The following is a 24,754-nucleotide window of genomic DNA, read 5'->3' on the forward strand; positions in this document are numbered from 1 at the left end:
ACTATCGGTAATATTGAAGACTGAAATATTGAAATAAAATATTGAAATAAAAACATTGGAATTGCCAGTTACTTAGTCATGCTAGTATTTACGGTATGTAAATTGACATCGAAACCACCCAAAATTTGGAGCGAAACTACATAAGTAGAACTAATTTACAGAACCTGACTCGCAATATAATTTAATTATTTATATTTAAGCCTTTCATATTACTATAACTGTATTTAATTATAAAATATTTTTCTATAACTGGACATTATTTTCAGTTGCCTGGTCATTTACAAGTAAGATTACAAAACTGCCGCAATTTTCCACCCACAATTATTCAAGAAGCAATCCCAGAGAAGTTAAAAGTAGCAAATTTACATAATCCAATGCTCCTAAGATGGTTACAGAGGTTACAATTTAAAATGGGACAAATTGAACTTCAGTCATCGACAGCAACACAATTCTATTCATTGTAAATAATTTATTTATAAATTATTATTTTTATTTAACAAAAATTTATACATACGGTTGGAATAAATTAATCGAAAGTATAAAGATAACCAAAATTTTATTTTTGTCTTAAGGATATTAATTTAGTTAATTTCATCCTTTAGTAAGTCCATTATCTGTCTAGAATCTTCAGAACCCAGTGGATGCAGCTGAAACAACATTAAAACATCTAAAAAGTTTTAAACGATGTTATATAGTGTTTAATAATTACTTTTAACCTGTCCGTATATGTCAGTGAAATATCAGAAGAATCAAATCTACTACAATCAAAAGCTACTGCATGTAGAGATTTTAACAAAGCTAAAAGTGCAGGTAATTGGGAGGCTAACAAAAAGGACTACTCTCATAAAATATAACACTGAGTTAAGATCTAAAATGACAACATAAAGGCAGTTCTGCCAAGGGATCACCAATTTAGCCCTCGCTATGTGCGCTTTCAAAAAGGTACCTTGAGAGACCATTCTAATGACATTGAACTACTTATAAACAGTGACTTTACAAAACCAGAGAAACCTCAGAGGAAAGCATAAAATGCCTTTTGAATGCTCACTTTCCTGCTTCAACATTTGTTGAAGATGAAGCAAAGGCTGAGCTTACTGACTCTACCACATAAAGTCAAGATCACCAAAGAGTCTAGCGGTGAAAATCTTCACAAAAAATATAACCTAATGGGCTATCAATAGTATGAGGATAGATTGATATTAAACAAGCCTTTGATAGATGGCGCTACTTGATAACGAATTGGTTTCGGTGTTGACATTTGCCATTCATGACATGACGTCTGTCAAAATGTTAAGTTTTAAAAACAATTAGTTTGGTTTTTACAGCCGTCAAAAGCAAGCAAATTTTGTGTTTTCGGAGAAATGGAAAAAGTCGAGTATCTTTCGGTGAATACGTTCCTCCACAAAAAGGGTAAAACGAATGTGCAAATCAAAGCCGACCTGGACGAAGTTTATGGTGAGGTTGCACCTTCGTTAGTAACAGTAAAATTTTGGAAAGCTGAATTTGGTCGTCTTTGGAACGATCGTCTTACTAAGTGTAACGAGCTAAAAGGGGACTATGTTGAGAAATAAATCGATTTAATTCCAAAAAACTGGTTTTTTCTATCAAAGGCTAGTTTTATATCAATCCACCCTTGTATTAAGCCCTATAAGTCTTCTGGGAAGGATGGTATCTTCCCAACTGTTAGAACAGGGAATGGATAACCTACTGTCTCAACAATAGTAAAAATATTCAAAATGAGTTTCGTGTTAGGCTATAATCCAAAAGGATAGCAGCAGGTTAGAGAGTGTCAAACACCCTCCAAAAGAACCAAAGTCATATAGACATATTGACCTAACCTTTTTTCTTCTAAAGATCATGGAAAAAAATGTTTTATACTCATTGTAACATTTGTAAAAAACTTTAAAAACATTCAGAAAAAATGTAGAAATATGGGTATATCTTAAAAAATGGGGTGTTGATTGATACAAACAATGCTCTAGGCAGAAATCCAAGTAGTATGTATTACATAATTTATAAATAAAAACCACCTTACCACTTACCTTTTCAAGAAAATAACCTACATCAAGTTTAATTTGCTCCCTAATTTTAATTTCATCTGATCCTGAGTCAGATTGTGGGGAAATTTCCTCAGACATATTTACATTTCTACTTTTCAATCTTCTTAATGATTCTTCCGTTTTGCAAACTGACCTTAACACACTCTGGACCAAATTCAAATAACTGAAAAATAAAAGTCGTTTTGAGTTAAAAAGAAACCAAACACTATAATAATATAAAACCAAAGGTAATAATCACCTCCTCAATTATTTCCTATATTTGGAATAAAGTTTATCTTAACTATTAACTAAATTAATCTTATTTGAAATATTACTTACTGTTTAGTAACTTGCAGGATAATATCATTTAAAATTTCAGTTGTTCTGTTTTGTATGACAACTGTAAATTCATTGTGGAATGTAATAATTGGTTTCACAGCATCTACCATGTAAGAGCTAGCTTCTTTAGGTGAGCTTCTGTTTGTTCTTCTGTATAATCTTGGTATTGATCCCACATGTTGAAGTTGGTTGCATATTTCATCTACTTTCATTTTTATTAAGTTACTTTTCAAAATATTCTGAAGGTGAATAATGGTTTTCTGGTTGGCCCTTATTATATTTGGAATAAGATACACCCAACTAATTATTCCATATATCGTCTTACTAATATCTGAATGATTATCAACAGATGGGCAAAGTAAGTTTTCAACAAAAGTGAAATCAATTAATGAACTCATAATGAATTTTTCTGTTTCTTCACATGTAGAAAACCTAACCTAAAAGTAGTATTTTAGTAAGAATGTGGTTATATGTGTAATATTTATATAGTACAAAAGAATTCCCTAATAAAACTTCAGACCTAATAAAACAAGAAAAGGCAAAGGAACCAGATACTGGTAACAATCACTATGTACTTAGTCGGAAGAGTCCTATCTTAATAATTTTATGTAGACAGGGCATTTTAACCAAGTAGTGTTTATCTAAGCATAACAACTACAAACCAATCTACATTATTGTATAACTTGAGAAGGCAAAATGGGTTTTCTACTAACTAAGGAATTGTAGACAGAATATTTTTACTAAGCAGGGAAGAATAGTAATGCTAATAACTAAATGTGGCTATACAATATGTTATACTAACCTTTAAAGTTGTCTCAAACCATTTCAAATACCTGGATAAGAGCAGCATTGACAATCTTATAAACTGATCAGCAAGTTGATCTAGATAAACATCTTTATCAAAGCACTGAGAAACAGCTATCCACAATGCTAAAGTAGGTTTTAACTTGCAAGAAATTTCATTTTTGGTAGCATAAAATTCATTTAGTTCCATATCAAGAGCAGATTCAAAATCACTAGCTATTTTTTGGTACCTAATTTCAAGGTACACTGGTAAATTGAATCGTTTTAGATGTTCCGTGAAAGATTCATCTTGTGTTATTAAATCTTCATTCTTGCACTTTCTTGAAATTTTCAAAAGAACTTCATATGTGCTTTTATACCGTTTTTGAAATTGCTCTGGATTACCAGGAGCAGTAATGTGTGGTAAACCTTCACGAGACTGTTTATCAAATTCTTTCCAAAAACTATTAAAGATAAAGTTAAATACATTTAAGTCTGCATTAGTTTCAACTACTGTGGTGAGTACTTTCATATTTGTATCTATAAAATCCAGAACATTTTCATAAATTTTATCTATATTTTGGTTTGATTTTTCTACACTATTATCACTAAATAGCCTTTGTAAATAAGGCCTCACTACTGTCCTCCTGTATATATCTTCTGCATCATTGTGTTTTTTTAAGCTGTCATACATTCTTAAACATCTAGTAACAATCTCAGTATCATTTGCTTCAATGGCTTGAAGAAACTTCCTGTTAATAACTTTTACTAGTTGATCTTCCACAGTTACCATTATATCCTGCATATCTGTGGTCACTATTTCTAATTCATCCACATAACTTTTTTGTAATGAATATTTTCCCACTATTCTTTCTAAAATAATTAGGTCTTCAAATGACTCTGCAAAATTTTTTAAGAGTTTGTCTATATACACAGAACAAGAAATGACTCCAAGTTTCAAATTTAAATTATTTTTGCTGGTGTTATTGTCCTTAATATTATTCAAAAGCATTCCGTAACTCATTTCTGCATTACTTATTAGTTGATTTAAGGCCTAAAATGGAATAGAAACTTTATCAAAATGTGAACATTAATCAGAGAACTTTACATATTACAGAATAAGATGTTTACAGGATTTTATTTAAAGAAATTATATATACAAATGTGGAAAACGATAAATATAATATAGAATACAAAATAAAATAAGCAACCAGAATCCTAATATCAACATTCATAGATAATGCCACAATATGTGACTTATAGATAATACAGAACAAAATGAAAAACAGGTGTTTGATAGCGCTTAAAGATATAAACAATAGTTTGGTGAAACAGATAATAAATTTTAAAGAATCTACAAACAAATTGTGATAAAGTTCATTCGTTTACCAAATTCCCATCAGTAAACATTAGCACGTGTTGATATTCGCCGTCTCATTCGTCAAGAGGCTATTAAATATAATTTATTACCTTAAGCGAGACAGATTCTCATGTTACAGATCCCAACTTGCCAGCATTTTAAATTCAAATTGTATCGTGTTGACTTTTAAGTCAATATATTGTGTTATATTTATGTTCTAGTTATTTTTAAGTTATTTACTGGTCGTGTTATTTTTTAGAGTTTAGTTTAATTGTGATATAATGATTAAATTTCAAGAAATTCTTACACTAACAGTTTCAAAAGTAAATATTTTTAAAAATCATATGATATATAGGTCATACATCAGTACGACCCTGTTTGGCTTACACATAGTTCTATTGATGATTGGGAATTTATAAAGTGAATACGGTTTACCTACAAGTAAATTGATCGTAAGAAGCCTAAACCTCTGCCCTAAAGTGTGAATATACCTTGATCAAATTATTAAAAAACATTTCAGAATCGATCTTTGACTCTCTAACTCATGATCTACATGAACACCTTTCAATACATTGATGTGAGTGGCCCTTCCTGAATTAATTAAAATATTTACAATATTAAGCTGTACATTCAGTTTGAACAATGCCAGACTAGGATTAAGGAAGGTACTGATATTGTGCTAAATGTTTGGACCTTAAATTAAAGCATACATACCATGATTTCTTCCCTGAGTTGAAAAAAAGGGAGAGATAGATGTTCAATCTTCACATTTAGATTAGTGAGATATTCTGCTAAATTGACTATTGCTTCCGTTTCATCCTTTAAAATTTCACTCATTCTTTGCTGTAGTTCTGTGCCATAACTTTTCAAATGACTCCTAAGCGTATCTAAATCATACTTTTGAGTGAATGTTGAAAGGCTATTATCCACACTAAAATTCTTCTAAAATTGAATAATAGTAAATAATATATATACAAAAAATAGCTTTAAGTTAATTTCTTACTTCAAAAAAAGATTCCTTCCAAATAATATCGTCATTCGATGTCATCTTATTTTCAAATTTGTACCTTTATTTAAATGTGGAAAAATCAACGTCAACAATTCAACATCTATGGACTAAACCACTGCTAAACATAATAATATAGGAGGATAATGGGAAACTATCGAATATATCGATAATAATTAACTGTTGTAATAATTCAATGAATTGTTCACTCCAATTCACAAAAAACCATTTAACTCTTTAACTGTTAACTTTATTTTGCTTTTACAAGAAAGTGTCAATGTGTCAAAATATACTTGAACGCGCAGGCGCAACTTGTCTATGCCTAGGCGCAACATGATAAAAATAAAAGTGTCTTGTCGTTCCGTTGGGTGAATGCTGTGCTGTGGGCATAGACATAAATAATAATAGAAGGGTACGTCAGTTAAGTCACGCAGTATTTTTAATAATGTATATATTACAAAACACACTTTATTGATGGTCATATTTGTAAAAGTTATAATCATTCTATGATCAATACTTTTCATAATATCAAATGCGTCTATATTTTGATATGTTTGGCAGATACGATTCATGATAATAGGCAATCAGTATTACACACACGTGTAATACTGTATGCGTTATAATCGATTCAATTGTAAACTAAACTCAATTAATTTATAGGTCTAGTCACAGAACACGTATAAAAGGGTTCAATTTGCAGCAAAATTGTTTTTAAAGTCGTTTTAACTCTTTTTCGATATAACGGAAACATTCGACAACGTCTCATACGAAGCAATCAGAGTGCAATTCGGCTGAACGGACTAGACGAGACAAGCTACAGGTGTATATACTGCATTCTGGAGATCCGCGTGAAATACGCAGCGTTACATGTGGATACAGTATTATCACATGTAGCCGGAGATTGTCCGTAGGGGGCTCTTATCTCCTCTGTTGTGGAAGGTTTGATATCTAGACTCAGCAACAAGGGCCATCATGTCCTGGGCTATGTGCATTTTAGAATAGTTAAAGAATTGACTTCAAATGTAGAGATCTTTCAGTTCCTTAATAGTTTTGATTTGGTGATTGATTTCTTTACGGCCGAATATAAATCTTAATTCTCTTTGCTTTGTGGTCTCGATCCATGATTTCATCAAAGCAGGCCACCAAAGAAAAAACTTTAGCTTTGACCACAGTTATATATTGACCTAGGCTGTGTTTGTCTGCCGAAAGAATCTCGTACCTGACTATTTATTTATGATAGCTGTCAAAAAACATTTAGTTGCTATGCAAGGAAAGAAAATCATTGGATAAGTGTTTTGACCAGATCTAGAGGTATGTAGGTACATTGAAACTCTTTCTCACATAATTTAAATTATGTAAATTTTCGAACCAAAGTATTATAAATTTCTTAAATCAGTATTTCAAAAGCTTTTAAATGAGGTGTCTAATGATGTACTTTCCCATTTAAAAAAGTCAAAATTATGACTGTCGCCTAAAGAGGGATCACATAAAGTTCGAAACATTGATGCTATAATATACTATGATTATTTTAGCAGCATCTTTAGAGACCTATAATAGCATCTAAAGATACTGTTCCTGTGCTATTCAAGGCTCCTGTTATATTCTTTATAGGATGGCGAGAGAGGTCACACAAAATTGCAAGCCATCTTTTCCACCAAATTTCTGCTTTCATCATGAGTATGTGAATAACCAGGCATTCCAGAATTCTAGATGTTGGCATGATGTTAAGTCCAGTTGATTCCAAAATATATTTATTAGATATTTAAATTTTAAACTACATTGGCTTTTAAGTGAAGGTTCATACTCATGAAGAAGAGATAAGAAACACATATCCTTCCTAAATTGTTTCTGAGGCAAATTCGAGCTGATATTATTATGACTGCAATCATTTGTAGTCTTCAATTAATTTTACTGTTTCTTCATTCTCCAATGAACAAAAAGGATTCTAAATGGTAATAAAATAGACCTTGATTTATTAGTATGTGCTTCAGAGAATGTATGTAAACGAAGTGTAAAGCAACTATTGTAATTCTTTCAATTTGTAATTTACTATCTTTCTGTTTGTTACATGTACTACTTATGTTGTTTATTTATTGCTTATGTATTTTTTGGTTTAATGTATTATTTTGTAATATTTGAATATAATTGGGTGGTATCCGTTAAGAAATAAATAAATAAAGACAAAATACAAAATAACATTACAAGAAATACTTGTGGCTTGAGTTGTAGAGGTATGTGTCGATTTTAGAACAAATTCACACAGTTCAACAGACCCTGGAACAGAAATTTGGTAAAAGAACTGTTCATCTTGCACATAACATTTCTGCTGAGTGTTACAATTCAGCCTAACCATTTATTCATTACACATGAAATATCTAACAATAAATGATTTGTATATAAATTAAAACAATAAATAATAAATATAATGCTTATTTGGCTTTTCCTTGGGCAGCTACAGCTTCCATAGCTTTTTTCACAGTTTCTGGATCTCCTAGGAATTCTAAGCTCTTTATTGGTTTCAAATTTTCATCTAATGTGTAGACAAATGGAATTCCTGTTGGCAAATTTAACTGCATAATTTGGTCATCAGTAAGCTCTGTAACATATAAAAATAAAATCAGAATACAGATTACATAAAATACTAATTACTTACGGTCAAGATGCTTTACAATTCCTCTCAAACTGTTACCATGTGCTGCAATTAAGATCTGCTTTCCAGATTTAATTTGTGGAACAATAGTTTCATTCCAGAAGGGTAAAGTACGTTCAATGGTTAGCTTTAAGGATTCAAATTTGGGAAACTGATCTGGTGCAGGACCATCAGCATATCGGGCATCTTTTACGATGGTATCATAATAAGCATGGTCAGGTTCCATTGGTGGAGGTGGAATGTCAAAACTGCGCCGCCAAATTGCTACCTGGGATTAAAGTACTTAGTTAATAACTTTATGCATATATATATATATATATATATATATATATATATATATATATATATATATATATATATATATATACTTATAGCAGGGACATAAAATATAGTCAAACAATTACAAGTGTATTAAATATCTTGAAATATGTATTGGGGAGCAATAATGTAGAAAATCTCTAGCATAAATGATTACTTGTTCTTACCTGCTCATCTCCGTATTTTGCTGCTGTTTCTGCTTTATTTAAGCCAGTGAGACCACCATAATGTCTTTCATTGAGTCTCCAAGTTTTTATAGTTTCCAAATTCTCTTGGCCAATTTCTTTGATTATTGAGTTAAGTGTATTCTGGGCTCTTGTAAGAACAGACGTATATGCAATGTCAAATTTGTATCCTGCATTTTTTAGCGCTTTTCCGGCATTAATGGCTTCTTGTTTACCTAGTAAGAAGGATTTATTAAAATTTTTAATACTAAAACAATAGTTTATATGCATTATATACATAATACTGTTCTCTATATATCATTAGGGTGTGCAAATTGTTTATTTTCAATGTTATTTAATTTTGAACACATCTTTGGTTTAAGATTTTTAAAATCTTATATATAAATACTAATATTTACAGTAAATAATAAAATCGAACTTTTTCCTGAGAATTAAAGTAAAATCTTCTATACAAATTTTACTATTTCTATTGGTATGCCTACAAAGTGAAGTTCTATCAGTTCGATTATTAAATGATGTTACTAAATTTAATTATTATAAATTTAAATCTTCATTTTACAAATTAGATAGTTTTTATTCTTTTACCAATTTTTTCGTTAAATGTATGAATTATATAAATACCAGATTTTGAAAAGTTAAGGTCGTCCAAGGTCGATACAATTTTACTAACCTTTTTCACTTAAATTCGCATCAAACCATCCACAAAATAGATTCTTTTCATTCCATTCCGACTCTCCATGACGAACCATAACAATTTTAAAGGGTGCCATTATTTCTATTTAGTATTTTTAAGATTTTTAACGTTATGGGGCACGTTATATACTATACCTGGTTTGATAAATACTGAATACTGTCAAAATCGGAGATCATAGAACACTATACTCCATTTTTCCTGCTCCTTTTTAGGTTATATAAATATCAATGACCGCGATGGTCGCGTACTCAGTACACAAAAACCCTTACTTTTCTTCTTTTTAATAAAGAAGTGTCAATGTCAAAATAGACAGCTCCGCTAGAGGTTAAAAAATTGAATCAATACATAGTTGCTTGCATAAAATATTTTTGATCAAGAATTGTACTAATAGGAAAAATAAAATATGCCAAAAAAGTTTGCAACTGAAAACACCAAAGCTGTTGCTGCTAGGGAAAGAAAAAAACAAGCTAAAGATGAAGTTTCTTCGAAAAAGCAGAAAGAATTAGATGATTTATATTGGGCAGATAATGACAAGCAGTTACAAAAGAAACAACAAAAAAAGGTTAATATATTATTTTTAAGATATATTTGTAATTGAAATTATAAAATTTAAGTGCTAAAACTTTTATGTTAATTGTTTTAGTTAGTTTTAATATTTTCCCTACCCTAACTTATGGAAATATGTTACTGGACATTGCCTTTTCAGTTTTTAACTAATTCCTTTTTTTTTTAAGAAGTTAGCTTTTGTTTAAAATGCACCCACATTTATTTTATTGGTAGTAGATCAACTAAAGATGATTATTAGACTGATGTATTTTGTTAGGATTGGCTTTCTACATAAAATTCAGTGATATTCTTGCAGGTGAATGATTGTGTGAATAGATCAAAAGACTTCAATCATATTATGCTGTTTAGAATGTGACTTGGGAAACTCTCCAGAAACTGGCATATGCTGGTTTTGGTGTTTATCTTTTATTAAATTGATATCCAAATATATAACAGTAATGCAAATGTATATGATTAATTCCAGAATACTAGTCTATATCTTACATAATATATTATAAATACATTAAATTTTACATAAAGGTTTTTAATAGAATAATAAATTTTTAATTATTAAGGAAGCAGAAGAAAAGAAAAAACAAGATGCCTTGAGGAAGAAAGCTGAAGCAAAAGAATTATTAGAAAAAGAACAAAGTGAAATTATTAAGAAAACATCTAAACCTGCACCTCCAGTGAAAGTGACAAGAGCTCAGATATCTGCCAAGGCAGCTGCACCAAAAGTAGAAAAAGAAGAGAAGAAAGTGGAAACTCATCTGGATGCTCCATTGATTGAAAATATTAATAGGCTCCAAGTAGAAGGAGAAGAAGCTAGAACTATAGATGAAGCTATTTCAATACTAGGGTAAGGTTTATATTGGTACTTGAATTTAAATATAACTTTCCATAGGTTAGCCATTAGTGACCCCAAGCTGTTCATTCATTTTTTGTGTATTCTCCTAAATTCAGAAAAGAAAAATTTTGTGCAAAGGAACATTTTATTATATAAGCCCATCTACATATATAAGGAATTTACATTCTTTATAGAACTGAATCCTATTACTTGTTATTTAAAAAAAAAACTATAAAAAATATACCTATTATTGTTCTTCACCTGTTTAGTTTATTGACAACCAATTTGATCATATTCACCTTACCCCTTGGGGTTACAGCCCTTGAAGGGTCTCAGCCTGCCTCACAACATCTCTCCATTCTTTTCCAAAGTAAAGTTCATTCTCCTAATTTACTGATAATAGCAGCATCATTTTTTTAATCCATTTTTCCTGCTGTCATATTTATGCAATCCAACAACTCTTGAAGGCCCTAGATACTGTTGTACTAGATGACAGTGGCATCATCATATTAGTATTATAATATTAGTTCACCATTGATTTTCACACCAAACTCTTTATCTATTTGAAAGTTATATCTGAGTATATAAATAATAGTGGGGATAGAATGCATCTTTGGTTGTTACTTCTTTCCTCCTCCTACCCTTTGATGAAGAGCTTCAGGCTTGGGACCCAGCATATCTGTATTCCAATTTGATCATAGCATAGCAAAAAATATATCTATTTTTTAAATTTGTATATATATTTATATACTTGTATTTCTTTTTCAGTAATAACGATGAGCTTGACAAACATCCAGAGAAACGTATGAAAGCTGCATATACTGCATATGAAGAAAGAAGACTTAAAGAACTGAAAGAAGAAAACCCAACTCTACGTTTATCCCAACTGAAACAAATGATCTTTAAGGAATGGCAGAAATCCCCAGAGAATCCTCTTAACCAATAGTGTACTTATTTTTTATTAGCTGTTACCATTAGAAGTATTCAAGTTCAGATGAAAACTGTATATATACAATACCTGTTTATATATATATATATATATATATATATATATATATATATATATATTATACTACATAATTGATAAGGTCTTATGATAGAATTATGAATTATTAATGAGAAAGTTTTGCTTTCATGATTCAATAATGACAAAACTTCCAGCTAAAATCAGGTGATACATTTTAAAAGTACTGATAATTCAATAAGTTATTGCACTTTAAAGTTTGTCACGATATGCTTATATGATCAGTAAATTGAGGCAGATAATATTAAATCTTAACAATAATTAGTTACTTTAATATAATAAAACAAGATATGGATGGCTCTTTACTGCAAAAATTGTATTTTTATATCCAGAAGCCAAAGTGTTAAAGAAATTGTGTGTTTTATAATTTTAGTGTATTCTCAACAAGATATTGGATAAAGTTGAGGTGCCATTAGTAAACAATTTCCAAAAAATATTGACATTTATGAACTTTTTTGGTTAATTTTAATAGTATATTATCTGAAAGTGACTGCAGTGTTTTTTGTGTTGAGATTTATACTGATAAATAATATTGGCAGTAAATTTTTAACTTTTTAAAGTAAGCATGTCTTATAGTTTTAATCTAAATTTGAATACTTCACATAACTGAAAAAATCTGTTGGCTTGGTGACTATTTGTTTACTAAACATTAAACAGAAAGGTAATTTACACTGGAAACAATGAAAAATTATATTATATTTGACATAATTTTACTTCTTTATTCTTTTTTAAATTAATTAAGCTTTATACAAAAATTATATGGCATATCTTAAAAAAAAATTAGTTTTTAAGACAGGTCTCTTTAAATCAAGTATATATCAATTGTTTGTTCCTGAATCTTGAATTTTGATAATGTAATCATATTAATTTAAATTTTATTTTTAATTTTCAGATATATATGTATATTGTTTCAATAACTTCTTTTATTTTTACTGATTTATAGGACAGGTGTGAATAAGGAATAAGAGCACACTATTATGCCTGACAGAATTTCTCACTAACTTGTGAGAACAAAAATTGACAACCAGTTAAGAGAAAACAGAAATGGCTTGAAAGAGGAAAATCAAGGAATAGGAAAAAATAACCCCTTGGGATGTAGACAAAAGAAAAGCCATACAAAACCAGAGGGACGAACAAAACCTCTCTGTATATGAGAGTTTAAAGAGACCTCAAGAGAATAATAGCGGTCATAAAAGTATTCAGGAAGGTGGAAGTGCACAGATGCCATTTTTATACTGACGTAGATCAGGCTCATGCAGAATTCATCATCAACAAACTGGCACAAGCATTGGATTAGGTCCTATTTGAAATCCACTAAAATTAAATAAAATAACTTTTAGAGTAGGGACCCTGTGGGTGAACTGTGCTAACTAGTATACCAAGAAATGGACAGTTAATATAGTGAGGGCCCGAGGAGAGAGCAGACTTGACTGTAATGGAGTCCAATAATATGCCTAGGTGTCCAATGGTTCCCAACCACGTCCCTGTGGAAGCAATAATCGGAATCTGCTTAGGAAAACTCTATAGCTTAGGATGGAAGAAACGTTATTGAAAAGTCAGAGTAGATTTTTGAGGTTGGAGAAAAGGACTACAGACTTATAAAGGTATCTTTCAGGACATATGGTCTTATGTTCTTAATAAAATAAGTAATATCATTTCTTTAAGAGAAATAATAAGCAGAAATGACTACTACTTCATTGTCCAGGCTTATAGATTATAAAAATTCATTTGAATAGCATTTTTGAGGGAATTCTAAAAACAAAGATTGACAAATAAGAGAAAGAAGTGGATTTTCCAGAGAAATCAATGTAAAAAAAAGCAATTTTTATTTGATTAAATTTAATACTTTGTTTACTAAACATGTCTTACTTGTCTATAACATAAATAACCAAAACTGTTATTGTTATATTGCCTTCCTAAACTTCCAAAATTATAAAAACCTAGCAAACCTCAATGAATGCTTCCAAATTCCAACAAGTTTCCAAGATCTTATGATAATAGGAATAGGAGAAGGTAGACTGATTCTCTGTTTGTTGATCAAGACTCGTTTTACAGTTTCTGGTTTTGTTCATCCATCATTTACCAAATAGATGCCACAGGTACTGTGCCTAAATGCAAAGTATTGTATAATATTAAATTTCATTTCATTATTATTAAAAAATAAAAACAAAATTGCAGATTATTTGAAACTTGTCACGATGTTGCCTAGTTTACATGTTTCCGGCATGTATTAGGCGTTGTTAACAAATTAGTTTTCATAAAGAAATTATAGGTATGATATACCAGTATAATATTAGTTTATGTTTACATGCAACAAAATTGTCTGATAATTCACTTTTATCAATCAACAAATCAATTTGTTATTAATGCTTGCCAGTAAGTTATTAACAGGAAAAAATGTTCTGGCAACAGTGTGAGAATAACTTCACAGTAAAACTTTGTATTTTAATATTAAATACCAGAATTTATTTGATTAGTTTAGTATAATGTAGACTGTTTGAAATATATTTACTGCATTATAAAAATTTAATAATATTTAAAAAATACTAATATTTTTATATAACACGCTTCTAGTTCTAGATTTTCTTTAAAACTTTAATACATGCCATCTTAGACCACAGATTACCTAACCTTATTAGTTATTAGTGGTCTGTGTCTTAGACAATGAAAGAGACTCTTTCCTTGTCTAAGCATGCCACATGCCATGTTGTCGGCCATCATTTTGTGGGCGTATCCAAAATACATTCACAACCAATGACGTATAATATATTTACGTCATTGTTCACAACCGACCATCAAATCCAACACGTTTCCTAGATCTTCTAACAGGATAATAGAAATATGAGAAGATAGACCGATTCTCTGTTGATTGAATGCGACTGTCGTCTTAAGACATATCTGTCACGATGTTGCCTAATTTACATTTTTTCCGGCATGTATTAGGCGTTCTTAATAAATTAGTTTTCATAAAGATTTTATAGATATATTATACTTTATTAGTTTATGTTTACGTGTAACAAAATAAAATTGTCTGATAATTCACTTTTATTAATCAATCAATTTGTTATTAAGGCTTAATGCATGCCTGTATGTTATTAGCAGAAAAAAATGTTATTCTGGCAACAGTGCGAGAATAACTTTACAGTAAAACTTTGTCTATTTGCCAACACGTGGCGCTAGTATTAAATACGAAAATTTATTTGATTAGTTTAATATAAAATTAAATGTTCAAAATATATTTACTACATTATAAAAATGTAATAGGATTTATAAAATACTAATATTTGTATACACCACACTTCTAAGTTGAGATTTACTTTAAAACTTTATTACATGCCATGTTGTGCAGTCATAATTTTCTGGGCGTATCCAAAGTACATCAACAATCAACTCAAACTTCAGCCTCACTGTTAAACGGATGATCTCCTCGCATTTCTGTTATCCGGCTACTATATTTCGTTGACAGAAAATCGGTTCGTAAACGTTATAGTCATTGTTTAAATAGAACTAGTTAGTCAACGCAATGTATAAATTTGTTTGATTCTAATTGAGACAGTCACTAGATGTCACCACTCTTTCTGTCTCAATAGATTTTAATATACCATTCTTTGTTTGATATACGTTATACTAGATGGTGCTATGTGAAAAAGTTAAAGACTAAACTTAACGTCCATTTTTGATCCATTTAATTAAATTCACCAGCGTTGCAATATTTCACTGACATAGTAGCAACAGGTTTATTTACAACATTTTAAACATGTAACAAAAAACAGACCTTGAATCACTTAAGATATTCATTTAAAATAGAGTTATTACTATCAACTAGTAAATATCGTGTCAACTAAAATTGTACATAAACGTACTGTGGCTTCTAATTCTTCCTATATCTAAATAAGTTTAAAGAAGTTAAATATTTTATTTTATTTGGAAGTGTATTACAAAAATTTGGTCCGAGGTAAGTAAAACATTTTAATTCTGTGTGTTTAAAACAAAAAACATTTGTATGAGAAATGAACAAATTAGGTATTTAGAAATAAATTTTAGCGGATAATACATACATTCGATAATATTTGAACAAAGTGATTTTAAATTAAAATAATGTTACTTCCATAATAAATAAATCGTTTTTTACAGATGGCTGGAAATATTTGTTGTTATTACAAATGTGGTTTATCATCATACAAAATTCATGGTTTAAGAATGTTCAGATTTCCGACAAAAAATCTTTCGGCTTGTCAAACATGGATATTACACTCTGGTAAGTAAATAGAAACTTTTTATATTCTTTTATTTTACACCGTTTCCGTTACGTAATTAACTTAAAAAAATGTTTATTTTTTTTTTCATTCATCATTTGAATTTTACGTTTTCGTTGGTATTATAATTATGATATAATAAACTTCGGAAAAACAAATTAGAGAACTAATTTATACACCAGTCCATCTGTAAAAAAATCATTGATTACACGTAAAAATCTTATAAAGATATTTGAAGGTTCTAAAAGATATATGAGTGTTAGTTAATAATAAATCTGTGAAGACATACAGGTATTTTGGTTTGTTTTTGTTTAAACAATTTTAATAAGTGAGAGGTCATTCTTTTGCTTTAAAACGTTTTTTATCCAGTTTAGAGAAAAATAGTTAAAATAAAAATTGTAGATCTTAAAAAGTTCTTCCATTTGTGAGTTTCTAAATTAAAATATATGAAGAATTCACAAGGAATCTACGTTCCTGTATTTGGCTGTATACCATATATTAAAAAATTTATTAAAATCCTTTGTAAAAGGTATATATTTTTAAAAACCCAAACGGGCTGTGTTAGACAAAACATTTTCGGAATCCATTATTCCAAGCAACTAGGGAGTTGCTTCCATAAAGTCCTCGTAGACACACCGTCTCAGGACTTGCAACTTCAACGTGGAGTCATATGTCGCCATGTTACCTAATCAAACGGTAACTTTAACATCCTAATAATTTATAAAATATAATGTAAAACAAATGTAACTAATTATTTGTTAACGGGTTTTTACCCATGTATTTAGTGGCTACATTCATGTACTCCTAGACACCGATGATGGAATAATGGATTCCGAAAACGTTTTGTCTAACACAGCCTGTTTGGGTTTTTAAAAATATATAACTTTTACAAAGGATTTTAATAAATTTTTTATATAAAGAATTCACCAAAATAGTTGCAAAAAACCCTTGATTTTGCAGAAATTTATAAATTTTAATAACTTTGTTTTTGCATAATGGTATGTAATGTAACTAATAAAAATAGTGACGATTTGTTTATCATGGAAAGCGATTATTTAAACAACTTTTTGTTGAGCTACCCCAGTTAAAAAAAAAATTATGTTTTACGTGCCACAGAAGCCAAGATATTGCAAATTTTACAAGCGCGATTTATTTTAAAAAAGTTCAAATCTAAAAAAAAAACGGAGCTCAGATGGTTCTCCATTCTACTTCCGAAGAGGTATTTTACGAGTACCATCATTTTAACGGGTTATAAATTTTTTACTTCTTTACTGCATATGCCATCTGTAAGCTGGATCGCACAATTCAGATCTTTATTTAGAGTCCCTTCAGTTTTCATCTTTTACTGTTAATAGACAATGGAAGTATGATTTTAAGAATAAAATGCTTTGGTTTTAAATATAAAATGCTCTCTTGGCTCGTAATGGTCATAGAAGATTCTTTTTTTTTTAGGAAGTGTGTTTTTCATCAGTTTTTCATTAGCCTCTATATAAGTTTGTGGCATAAACGATATCAAAGATATAAATGTTTATAAACAGATTAAATAACCTATAAACTATTTGCTCTGATTGACATTTAGCGCACTGTAATAACTTATTAATTTCCATAATTTCAAGGAGCTATGTTATATGTTTTTGCACAAAAAAGAGTTATTTTAATTTATAAATAACTCTTCATTATAAATTTGCATAAATAGCTGCAAAAATAAGGTTTTTTGCAACTATTTCGATTAATAGTTTCTTGTATTTTAATTTAGATACTCTCAAAAGTTACATTACTTTTTATGATCTACAACTCTAAAAAAGCTGAAAAAATCTTAAACAGATATTTAAAGTCTCTAAAAGGTATATGAGGGGTAGCTGATGACAATTATGTGAAGACTTTAGCTAATTTTGCTTTGCTTTTTTTTTAAACAATCGTAAAAAGTGAAAAAATTTATGCACATAAAACGTTAAAATAAAAGTTATAGATCATAAAATGTTCTCTAATATTGATATTTTTATAATTAAAATACATAAAGAATTCACCGAGATAATTTAAAAACCCTTATTTTTAAAGTATAATTTATAAATGTCAATAACTTTCTTTTTGCATAACGATATGTAATACAACTATTTAAAATTATGGCAGTTAATGAGTTTTTAAAGTGTGCTAAATGTCATACAGAACGACCATACAGTTTATGAGTTATTAAATTTGTTTATCCAGGAGACCGATTATTTAAACAACTGTACTTGTCCAAACAGTCACTCTAGGGATATTTTGTAAATAGCAATCGATTTTTTATGGCTTCGTTTTAAATTATTTAAAAAAAAAACATCAAGAATATAATAAATTTGTTTTTAAAAATCAGTTTGAAGAGTAACAAATTTTTAGCATATAAAAATTTCTAATAACTTTGACTTTTTTATGTCATACACTTGTATGTAGGCTCAATATAAAGCTAATAAAAAAAACATTAAAAAAAACCAAAACCTTCTATGGCCCAGAGAAAATCAAATAGCATTTTTTTTTTCTTGTTTAAGAAATTGCAAATATTTTCATTGTTTATTAACATTAAGAGCTGAAAATTGAACATTGTAAAAGAATATCTAATTTTTATAATTCGATTTATCAATAGCATACACAGTGAAGAAGTAAATTAGTTTTGAAACAAAAAAATAATGGTACTCGTAAAATATCGCCACAGAAAAATGCAAGGGAGATCTGTCCGCTGCAATATCTCAGCTTGTTTCTTGTTAGTGGTTATAGAAAGTTCTGTTTTTTTTTTAAATTGTGCTTTTACGCCAGCTTTTCATTGAGCCTACGTACAGCCGTATGACATGAAAAATATCAAAAGTAGTATAAATGTTTAGAAGCTAAAAAGCACTTTTGCAAACCGTTTTTTTAATAATAACGATCGATTCAAAAAACATCAAATAACTGTCAAAGGTTAAACACCCTTGTTAAAGTTCCTAATGGATTTTAAAGATTTAAACAGTGTTAAACAGATAAATTAATTCATCGACGAGTTAACAATACGAAGCGAAGTTCTTTAATCACAATGTGATAAGAAGACGAGTATCAAATTTGGTTTTATATTTCAATAGTCGAATTTAATTGTGGCTATATTGGTTTAATTAAAGAAAATCAGAGAAAATCCCAAGAAATAGGTGAGATCCTTTTTTTCTTTCTTTCCAGTTTGGGAGAGGGTCCTTTAGGTACTCACGTTTAGGTATTGTGTTACGGTCTTTGTAACCAAAACTACACATCATGAACAGTAATTAAATATTTACATTTACACAAAACAACTTCAGTTTCAACCCAAAATCATATGTCGTTGCCGCAGTCTCTAGACCTCCTTCCCGTTCGTTTTCTAAAAGGGGACAAGTTATTGTCATGCACTCCATTTTGAATACTGTTTTATTTGAATATATTAAAGAAATTGGTAAAATAGTTTATCCAAAAAATATTACTTTTAAATCTCGCATTTCGAATAATCGAATCTACATTTTCCTCACTTCTACTGACATCGTTGATCAACTAATACACCGAACGTCATAATTAATTTTACCGTCATCTTTATCTGCAGGCTTCTTTCTGCGACCAAAAGAATCCTTATTTCAAATGTATCTCCTTCCATCCCGCATTCACTAATCGAACAGTCCCTAAGAAATACGGAACATCAGATAATCAATAGGCATATATCATGAGTTTTCTGCTCTTTGTATATTCTTACTTCATCTTTTGCCAAATTTAGACACGATATTTAATTAAGTAAGAAAACTTTATGTACTTCAAATACTAGCCCAAGTCTAGTTTAAAAAATAAATTGTTAATAAAAAATAACCTTAAAATATCCAATCCCTTTTTTAATCAAAAGGTTATACTTGATAAAATAAAAGTTTTGGAACAAATCTGGACGTAACCATATATACTCTTTTCTTCCTTCACCCTTTCCTTATTCATCCTTAGTTTCACAAGATACCAATTATCCGAACTCTTTTATAAACTATTTCGAACTAAAAGCTGCACTCAAATCCTATAAATTTACAAAAATTAGGGTTTTCTAGAATTATCTTGAAAAATTTCTCGAAAATTTCTTAGGCACCAACGACCCTCTAAATGAAGCCAGTAAATTTACCACTGACATACCGCTGACAATCGTCAATGAAAGATCTTGCCCTAATCTATACTAATATAAAAGAAAAATCATTACAAAAAAAAATTTTTGTTAAAATCCATTATAAAAGGTATATAAATTAAAAAACCCAAATGGGCTGTCATGAAGACAAAAGGTTTTTGGAATCTATATTCCATCATCGGTGTCTAGGTGAACATGTTTTGAGCCGCTAAATATCTGGGTAAAAACCCGTTAAAAGTTATATGTTACAATTTAGTTTACATTATTTAGTCTTATATATTAGGATGTTAAAGCTACCAGTGGATATAATAACATGGCAAATGTTATCATATCCACTGGTAACTCAACCCTGGTGAGGTCCCAACCTCATATAAACTTATACAAAGTGTAGTAAATCTACTTCAAGATAGATCTAACGAACTAGGATTATCACTCACTGAGAACAAAACCAAATTAGTAAAATTTTCCAGAAGAATTTTCACTCCCTTAACCAAAATTTTATTTAACAATTCTCTACTTTCTGCTGTTAATTAATGTAAAATTCTCGGTTTTATGTTTGACTCCAGATTAAATTGAAAGAGTCAAATCTATGAACTTAAAACCAATTGTTTTAAAAGTTTGTTTGTTTGTTTTAAAACCCTCAGTCATCTTCAATGGGGTGCCGATAAAACTTCTTCTAGGTCTGAGCGCTTTTCGCTTTAGTCCTATTGAGAGTGTATACCGTGAATCTAATGAACTTTCTCCTACCCTAAGACGATAATCACTTCTACTTTCGTATGCTGCATCAACATCCGCAAATCCATTTAATCCCGTTCATTCCCTAATTGCCACAATGGCGTCTTCTTCCACTAACAATAACCAACACCTTATATTAAAACCTATACCTCAATTAATTTGTCCACTACTTAAAAATATTGACCTTTTTCAGACTAGTTCATTTCCTCTAACTTTACTTCCCCTCTGGGCTAAAGATCTCCCTTCAATATATACCTCTCACCATTTTTAACAAACTTGAATCTTCTAACCTTCTTAAAAAGAAAGCATTTTTAGAATTTAATTTTCTATACAGATGCTTCTAAAACTACCACTGGTATTGGTTGCGCAGTAACCACTAAACATGAACTTGTAAGATCATCTCGGTTACCCTTAATATGCAACGTTTGCACAGGTGAACTATATAGTATTCTGTTGGCTTTTAAATGCATCTCCCATCAAAACAGACATATTGCCATTTGTTCAGATTAACTTTCATATATCCATTTAGTCAATACAATTTTCACTGACCACCTATTAGTTCAAAACATTCATGACATATACCAAAATTTCTCTGCTTACGTTGTAAGTCTCTCTCATATGGCTGCCTTCTCACACCGGAACTACTGGTAATAAAACAGCAGATAATTTTGCCAAAGAAGCTACTAACCATGGGGTGACTGAAGTCACCCCAATTCAACTAGCTAACGAATCTCGAAATTCGTTTTTAAAAAGTCAGTAGAGGATATTTGACAAAACTTATAGCAAAAGAGCAAAACAACTTTTCATAAACTTCAATCTTTTATTGGTCATCTCTCCCTAGACTTCATAACTAGAAGAGAAGCATCGACTATTAGAAGACTACGAATCAATCATACCAAACTTACCGACTGCAAACAATTCACCAACCTGTATAAAGCACTGGACTTGAAACCTTCTCTAAGGAACTAGAGAATCATCTACCTCTTCCTCAACTGTAAATTGTATATGTTGATTATGATTGTTGAAAATGTTGACTATTTCATTAATTTTGTGCTTAGGAAGTGCCAAAACTAAATCATCTACATATCTTTTAATAAAAGGAATGAAAAAAGTGTAATTGTTGATACAATCACTGATAACATCATCCATGACTAGATCCCATAGGACTATCAAAAATTTGTTTTTGGTAGTGATATGGGATCTTTTTTTTCCTAATATTGTTCTGAAGCTATTTTCTTGTGGCATTTTAAATTAATTACTATTTAAATGGGAATAAGCCACAATTAAAGGTTAAAATACGTTTCAATTTCCACTTCGGAAATCGTTCTAAAAAACAAACATGTTTGAGAACGATTTCCGAAGTGGAAATTAAAACGTCAATAAACGTATTTTAACCTTTAATTGTGGCTTATTCCCATTTAAATAGTAATTAATTTCTTTTTTTTCCTATCTAAAAATTTTTTTTCTTACTCTTATATAATATAATATATAATATATATTTATATATATATATATATATATATATATATATATATATATATATATATATATATAGATATAAACATATATTGGCATAACTGCCAAGTTATCTATATCTTAAATACAGAACTTATTTTTTTAATTTATTGTGCAGAAAGTTGCTTTTTTTCAGTTGTGTTAATAATAATATTGTTGTAGGTAATGCTGCATTGGAAAGTCTGGAGCTACCCGATTTAAAAAAAATCTATGCAGTAAGCATTTTGACCAAAAATATCTAAATGCAAAATATTTACCCAGTACTGCTATACCAAAAAAATATAGTGAGGTAGAAGAGGAAGGTTCGTTAACGACACCACGCGTTTTTCATACGTATTCAATAGAAAAACAACCATCAACCAGTGCCAATACTGTTTCGCACAGTGATAATTCTGAACTTGACGATTTTGTTGATGAGCTTTTTAGATATGCCGTTATCACCATTGGTCAAGAAAAAAAGATTTCATAATTATCACACACTTTAAAGGAGATTACATGCATCTCAAATACGGATTAATCTTCTTAAAACTCGCATAACAGCACTAAAAAAAGAGACTGGTTAAGATTAGGACAAAATCTGTACAAACTGCACGAAAGCCACAAACTCAGTTTTCTGCTGCAGTTTTTCTTGAACACTTTACTATCATAACGTTTGTTGGACTTGATACCATTGTAGTTAAACATCGATCTAATATTTTTAAACTAGTATTGCTGGTTCATACATAGATCCAACTCATACATTGCTTATTTTAGTTCATGCAAACAATGTTACAATCGATTTCTATAACTATTAATGTAAACAATTTTGTTTTGTTTTTTTACCTTGAATTATTATTTTGTTAATATTGTCTATGGTGTAGTTATTAGAATTTTCATAAGTGTTATCTAACTATTAAAATAACGCGAATTTAATTTTTGCATAAACAGTCATATCGGGCGAGTTCATTGAAAAAAACATTCTCATTTATGTAAACAGAAATACAAAAATGGTGTGTATATTATAAAATACATAAATAAATAAAATAAAGGGTACTATTTATTAAAGTTTTTAATTATTATTCCTTTTATCCCAACACATAGATTAATTTGTCCCTAAATATGTGTTGCCTCTTGTTGTGGCATATCGATCTGTTTATTTGTTTCAAAACCATTATCAAAAAACCATACCCATAAATTTACTATATTTTCAAACGTCATTTTAAAGATTAAAAGATTGAAAATTTAATTTTCTCAAAACATACATAAAACCATTGTTTAAAAAGATTTTTTTTTAAACAATGATAAAACTCAAGTCTTGACTAAAAAATAAACCTCCGCATGAGTGTTCTAAGACGATAGCAGTCGAGTCTATTTCAATTAAATATTTAATCCTTTTCTAACAAATCATATAACCAAATTAAATATCTGGTAAACTAATGAAAATTAAAAAAAGGCAGCATTTAACTGCTTCATTTAAATAGATTACTAACCGGTTTAGATTTATCAAGTCTCAAAGTAGAAAAACAATTTGAAATATTCGCTCGAAATAGTCAAGTTATGTTTCACAAAACGCATACAACGATAATAACAATAAGCATTTTATTAAAATCTTATATTTTCTTCACAATCTGGCACCCGTGTACAGGTTTGCATAAGTTACCACACAGGTAAAAATATACTCGAATAGAATCCTGCTGAGAATTAAGTTTCTGTTAATAGTTTTTTAAATTTATGACTAGAGGCCGCCATATAACGGCAGAATAAAAATCAAACGTTTGTTCCATAAGGATTGTCTAACTAGTCCTATTTAAACAATGGTTATAGTACTTGCAAATCGGATAGAGATATGGTTGATCACAAACTTGTTCCAGCTAACCTTCGAATTATGTTGTTTTTTGAGGAAATTTTGACTTTTGTATCTTGACAATGGAAATTTAAAGATATCTTTTAACTTCTTTGAAATAATCTAAATAGTTCACACCCCCATGTTATACTTAACTGGTTCCTAGCATGCTGGCTGTTTAGGTAGTAAGTGTACTTAGATTTTTGAATGTTTTTTTTAGATGGTTATTGTTATAGTAGGTAAGTACCTACTATGTTAGCTCTTTTAGTGTAGCCGACAATTTATTTTCTATTTGTTCAAAATATTTTTCCTAGAAAACCAATGGTAAGTCATTTGTATACCTAAATGTTATAAAGGACGGATGCCAATTTAAGGCGGATTAAATATCGAGTTTATATGATTTGGTAAATAATGCTCCAGGAGCTTCTTATTCAGAGGCCCCAAGAGGCGAAAAATTATCCATTGTTAATAAACACGCAGCGAAGAAAGGAAGGACGGATCAGAGAAATAGA

At 29.7% G+C, this 24,754-nt stretch overlaps 4 protein-coding genes and 1 long non-coding RNA gene across 7 annotated transcripts in view; 3 read left to right on the forward strand and 2 right to left on the reverse strand.

The window, feature by feature from the left end:
• Positions 1-464, forward strand: part of unc79 (UNC-79 domain-containing protein) — a 70,005-nt gene extending 69,541 nt beyond the window's left edge. For all 3 annotated transcript variants that reach the window (XM_072545941.1, XM_072545940.1, XM_072545942.1), the window contains exon 32: positions 267-464. In XM_072545941.1, coding sequence (XP_072402042.1) covers positions 267-464 — 198 coding nt within the window. The remainder of the gene's footprint in view (positions 1-266) is intronic.
• A 73-nt stretch (positions 465-537) lies between these two features.
• Cog2 (conserved oligomeric Golgi complex subunit 2) lies at positions 538-5,833 on the reverse strand. The gene is made up of 6 exons (XM_072545943.1): positions 5,525-5,833; positions 5,236-5,463; positions 3,181-4,215; positions 2,379-2,815; positions 2,043-2,223; positions 538-647 (listed from the first exon to the last, which is right to left on the reverse strand). The coding sequence occupies exons 1-6, from the start codon at positions 5,567-5,569 to the stop codon at positions 582-584; spliced, it is 1,992 nt and encodes a 663-aa protein (XP_072402044.1). The 5' UTR covers positions 5,570-5,833; the 3' UTR covers positions 538-581.
• Positions 5,834-7,829: 1,996 nt separating this feature from the next.
• Pglym78 (phosphoglyceromutase 78) lies at positions 7,830-9,546 on the reverse strand. Its single transcript, XM_072545947.1, has 4 exons — positions 9,351-9,546; positions 8,663-8,895; positions 8,181-8,445; positions 7,830-8,123 (listed from the first exon to the last, which is right to left on the reverse strand). The coding sequence occupies exons 1-4, from the start codon at positions 9,448-9,450 to the stop codon at positions 7,957-7,959; spliced, it is 765 nt and encodes a 254-aa protein (XP_072402048.1). The 5' UTR covers positions 9,451-9,546; the 3' UTR covers positions 7,830-7,956.
• A 133-nt stretch (positions 9,547-9,679) lies between these two features.
• LOC140451959 (coiled-coil domain-containing protein 124-like) lies at positions 9,680-12,708 on the forward strand. Its single transcript, XM_072545948.1, has 3 exons — positions 9,680-9,936; positions 10,496-10,779; positions 11,536-12,708. Exons 1-3 carry the CDS (start codon positions 9,778-9,780, stop codon positions 11,711-11,713), a joined length of 621 nt encoding a protein of 206 aa, XP_072402049.1. The 5' UTR covers positions 9,680-9,777; the 3' UTR covers positions 11,714-12,708.
• Positions 12,709-15,504: 2,796 nt separating this feature from the next.
• LOC140451962 (uncharacterized) lies at positions 15,505-23,353 on the forward strand. The gene is made up of 3 exons (XR_011952108.1): positions 15,505-15,746; positions 15,926-16,049; positions 22,583-23,353. It is a non-coding gene; the product is annotated as an uncharacterized lncRNA (long non-coding RNA).
• The last annotated feature ends 1,401 nt before the right edge of the window (positions 23,354-24,754 follow it).

This window comes from Diabrotica undecimpunctata, chromosome 10 (genome assembly GCF_040954645.1).
Source record: "Diabrotica undecimpunctata isolate CICGRU chromosome 10, icDiaUnde3, whole genome shotgun sequence".
Lineage (NCBI taxonomy): Eukaryota > Metazoa > Arthropoda > Insecta > Coleoptera > Chrysomelidae > Diabrotica > Diabrotica undecimpunctata.

What these genes read in the sequence shown, in the direction of transcription:
- Cog2 (XM_072545943.1), bottom strand. Translation starts at nt 5,569, where the DNA reads ATGACATCGAATGACGATATTATTTGGAAGGAATCTTTTTTTGAA. An exon ending in ATCCTGCAAGTTACTAAACA is followed by an intron (nt 2,224 to 2,378) that starts GTAAGTAATATT and finishes TTTATTTTTCAG; the next exon opens with TTATTTGAATTTGGTCCAGA. An exon ending in TAGGTTATTTTCTTGAAAAG is followed by an intron (nt 648 to 2,042) that starts GTAAGTGGTAAG and finishes ATGTTGTTTCAG; the next exon opens with CTGCATCCACTGGGTTCTGA.
- Pglym78 (XM_072545947.1), bottom strand. Translation starts at nt 9,450, where the DNA reads ATGGCACCCTTTAAAATTGTTATGGTTCGTCATGGAGAGTCGGAATGG. An exon ending in TGCGAATTTAAGTGAAAAAG is followed by an intron (nt 8,896 to 9,350) that starts GTTAGTAAAATT and finishes CCTTCTTACTAG; the next exon opens with GTAAACAAGAAGCCATTAAT. An exon ending in AATTGTAAAGCATCTTGACC is followed by an intron (nt 8,124 to 8,180) that starts GTAAGTAATTAG and finishes TATATGTTACAG; the next exon opens with AGCTTACTGATGACCAAATT.
- LOC140451959 (XM_072545948.1), top strand. Translation starts at nt 9,778, where the DNA reads ATGCCAAAAAAGTTTGCAACTGAAAACACCAAAGCTGTTGCTGCTAGG. An exon ending in AAAAGAAACAACAAAAAAAG is followed by an intron (nt 9,937 to 10,495) that starts GTTAATATATTA and finishes TTAATTATTAAG; the next exon opens with GAAGCAGAAGAAAAGAAAAA. An exon ending in GAAGCTATTTCAATACTAGG is followed by an intron (nt 10,780 to 11,535) that starts GTAAGGTTTATA and finishes TTTCTTTTTCAG; the next exon opens with TAATAACGATGAGCTTGACA.